The sequence below is a fragment of the Hypomesus transpacificus genome, chromosome 24 (genome assembly GCF_021917145.1).
Source record: "Hypomesus transpacificus isolate Combined female chromosome 24, fHypTra1, whole genome shotgun sequence".
NCBI classification, from domain to species: domain Eukaryota; kingdom Metazoa; phylum Chordata; class Actinopteri; order Osmeriformes; family Osmeridae; genus Hypomesus; species Hypomesus transpacificus.
The window spans coordinates 1,756,598-1,760,602 of NC_061083.1; the positions used below are offsets into that span (position 1 = coordinate 1,756,598).

The 4,005-nt window shown below is 53.7% G+C and overlaps 1 protein-coding gene across 1 annotated transcript; it reads right to left on the reverse strand.

The window, feature by feature from the left end:
• Positions 1 to 1,761: 1,761 nt before the first annotated feature.
• LOC124486866 (piggyBac transposable element-derived protein 4-like) lies at positions 1,762 to 3,762 on the reverse strand. The gene has a single exon (XM_047048745.1). It carries the CDS (start codon positions 3,760 to 3,762, stop codon positions 1,762 to 1,764), a length of 2,001 nt encoding a protein of 666 aa, XP_046904701.1.
• Between the last annotated feature and the right edge of the window lie 243 nt (positions 3,763 to 4,005).

Here is a 4,005-nt window from a genome sequence, read left to right on the forward strand (position 1 = left end):
AGATCAGCGGGAGGGGCGTCCAGTTGACTAACCCTCTCCCAGCTGGGGAGCAGCAGAGAGCAGCCGAGAGAGAGAGAGAGAGAGAGAGGGGAAGGGACAGACTGGAAGACAGGCAGAGAGAGACTAGGTCGGGAGCGAGAAGGGAGAGAGAGAGATAGAAATGTGAGGGAGGGAGGGTAGATTGGATGGCAGAAATGTGTGTGAGTGTGTGTGTGTGTGTGCACGCACGCGTGTGTGGCATGGCACAGCAGAGCCCGGAAAAAGGCAGGCAACCGAACGCAGAGAGAGAGAGAGAGAGAGAGAGAGAGAGAGAGAGAGAGAGAGAGAGAGAGAAAGGGAGAGAGAGAAAGGGAGAGAGAGAGAGAGAGAGAGAGAGAGAGAGAGAGAGAGAGAGAGAGAGAGAGAGAGAGAGAAATGGGAGAGAGAGACAGAGACAGAGAGAGAGACAGAGAGAGAGAGAGAGGAGGTTGAGCCGGGGGAGGAGAGGAGAAGCAAGGGGGGAGCGAAGAGACGGAACCCCCTAGAGATGAGCCCACATGAGAGGACGGCCCGACGGTCTGAACAATGAAAACATGCACTAACGACAGGCTCCACAGTCACTCTTTCACCTCCTGCATTGTGGCTGCCTGCCTCTCAGTCAACATTAAAGACAACAACACCATAATGACAGTGTGCCGAACTAAAGGTTGTAGTTTAAACGATCCGATTCTGCCGCTGTTCTCAATTGGAAGTCACTATGACTGTCTTTTACCCAACATAAACACGTCAATGTTCTTGGACTAAAGACGAGAATAAACGAGCCGGTTTCGCGACGCGACCTCTCTTCAACCTTAGTTTAATCTCTCGAGGAGAGCTCTCGGAGAGCCTTCTCTAACAAGAGGATACGGTTGAAGGAGTTTGCTGAGAGCAACTCTCTCTCTTTGACCTTTCCTCTCCGCTCCAACCGGTCTCTCTGACAAGCACCACTCCTGGGTAGAGCACCAAGGGGTGGCTGCTTCACAGATGGCTGTGCCGGGGTGAGGTTGGAGTGTCTCCCAAATGGCAACAGTGTCCACTGGCAGGGAGAACAACTCGGGGGGCTTTTTCTGCCCTGTAATTGCTCCAAGCTGTGCCCCCTTGAAGGTCTGGAACCAGCTTTACGTACATGGTTTGAAGAATCAAGATGGAAGACATCTAAATCCTGGTAAACCAAAGTGAATCCTGTTTGATGTCATTACAGCGCGCCTTGTTCTTCCCACATCCATTCGTCGGTTCATAGAGGGCCATTCTTTCAGATTTATACACAAGCTGTGTGAGAGTTAAGAACCTCGTCAAGAAGTATTTATTTTGGAAAAAAGGAGAGATAAACTTCCCACAGTAAACATTTGATGAAGTTAAGTGCAGAAAAGATGTCTTCAACGTTTGCTTTTCTCATGTACATATAAAAAATGGACACATTTTCATGGTATAAAAAGGTGTGACACAAGGCAAGTTTGTCAGTGTTATAAAAAGGCAATATGCCAAAAAACATTCTACTAATGCAAACGAACTACAGTATTTCTGTTTCTTTTCTCTAGTCATTCGTGCAATAATACATATTCTATTCTACAACTTAGAACAGACTACTTCTACTTTGGATAAAGTGTGGCTATACTGTGCGTCAGTAAGAGACAACCTTTGGATTTTATAAATTGTTTAAGTATAAAAAAAACAAAACAAAAAAAACAATGTATCCTTTTGACACACGTCGACACGTCTCGACGTCGAGATAGAAAAGAGGGTTCATTTGTGGAACTCGGAGAAGCATCCCCCTCGACACAGGTGCACGTTGCATATCTTGCATCCGAAAACGCTCTCGTGGCGCAGTCCCTTATTGGTACAGTTCCGGCAGCGGCGCGAGCGCTCCGACATGCGCTCCAGCCGGTGGCCGTACTCGATGGGCGAGTCAGCGTGGCGTTTGCGCGCCGCCCGCTCCATGCCCCTGGCCCCCTGGTAGTCCCCGATGAGCTGCTGGGCCAGGCGCACCCGGAAGTGGCGCTGGGTGAACTGCTTCCCGTTGAAGCCGGCCGGCGGCGCGCCCCCGCGGCTCTCCCGCAGCACCACGTAGGCGTTGACGATGCAGAGGTTGACGTAGAACCACAGGAAGTAGCGCCACCACTTCTTGCAAGGCCGCCCCACCTGGTAGCACTCCCTCAGCTGGTCGCACAGGTCCACGCCCCTCATGTTCTCCTGGTACAGCAGCAGGGGGAGGGGCCGGGGGATGGCCACGTACGACGCCTCGCCCCCTCCCGCCGAATCCACGCTGTCGCCCTCGCCGTCCCTCTGCTGCCGCCCCGGGCTGATCCCCACGATCCCCGGTGCCGAGTTGGTTGACAGGCAGCTGAGCACCTTGGCGTCCCGGGTCACCGTGGCGACCAGGTTGCCACGCTGGCACTGGTAGAACTCGCCGGGCGCCAGCTTGCCGACGTTGCGGGGGCGGAGGACCTCGGGGTATCCGCGGCGGGAGGGCTGGGTGGGGCCACAGGCGTACAGGCCGTCCCTAAGCAGCCTCTGCAGGAGGGGCACCGACGTGAAGAAGCTGTCCATGAAGATGTGGTGGTTCTGGCCCTCCAGCCCCCGAACCAGGGAGGTCACCACGCGGTGACTCAGGGCCGTGGCCGCCCCCTCTTCGCTGGGCTTGCCCACGTAGATCCGGGCCCTGTGGCAGTAGCCGGAGCGCGAGTCGCACAGCATCCACACCTTCAGGCCTTTCTTCAGGGGCTTGGAGGGCATGTACTGGGTGGGGGAAAAGCGGCCCTTCACGGCGATGGCGCACGTGTCGATGGTCAGGCAGCGGTTGGGCGTGTACGCGTCCCACATGGTGTTCTCCACCACGTCCAGCAGGGGGCGGAGCTTGAAGAGGGCGTCGTAGCCCCGCTCGCCGCGGCCCGGCTCCGACTCGCGGTCGCAGAGGTGCAGGTTCTGGGTAAGCTTCTCGAAGCGCCTGGCTGTCATTGTCTTTTTGAAGCCGGCGTTGCCGATGAAGATGTCGCTGGCCCAGTACATGCCAGAGTCAGGAAGCTGGTTGATTCCCATGAGGATGTTGAGACCTATGTAAGCTTTCATCTCCCTAAGGTCAGTGGGGTGCCAGTGAGGATCTGATTTCCCACTCCTCCTTTGCCGATAGAGGGCGTAATTGTTTGTTTGTTCTACCATGTGTTCAAAGAGTGAATCTGGGAAGAGTAACCGGAAATAGTCACGGCTATCAGCATCATCCCCAAGCGAATGCTGAGGGCCACTGACAGCGGAGAATGGCTCTATTGAAATCACCTGGTCGGGCTCTCCCCAGAAGTCGGGAGAAGTGCAGTCCTCATCCAAGTCATCATCAAAGCTGAAAAAACTCGTGCGCTCCTCCTCCTCCAAATCAGAAAAATCAATATCCGAGTCGTTTGACGTGGTGTCAGAGCAGTTGTTGGAGGCAGAATAAAAACAGTCCTCTGCGTACTCCTCCTCCTCGTGCTTGATTCCATTACCAGTGACCAGAATAATATTACAGCCGCCTTCTGCGATGAAACTGGCCGTGTCTGCAGTCTCCGCCGCGGCTTCAATCCCCCCCTCGCCGTCGTCCTGTACTTCTTCTTCCTCCTCCTCGTCCGAGTCTGGCTTTCTGAAAGGAATTTCAAACCACTTCACATCGGCTGATAGATTAAGTGGAGACTCCTCATTGTCGGAGACCGTGGTAGTTTCTGTGTCCGCGCTAGTTTCCAAAATAGTAAAAAGCTCTCTCCTTTTTCTTGCCGCCATGTCGGGGTATTGAACTGTCCCTGCATGAGTCTTTTATTTATTTTTTTGGCTTAGAAATTATCCTCAAAACTATCCCTTTCTACAAAATGAACGGACCTACACTTAAAGACGCCCTCGCAAACTTACTGGTCCCCTAACCACGCTGTTTCTATAGGCTTCATTCTCATTGTTTCCGCTCTTGGTTTTTCTACGCTTTGTAGCGCAGTGTGGCCGCAGACGTCAGAAGCTGCATGCATGTCCTGC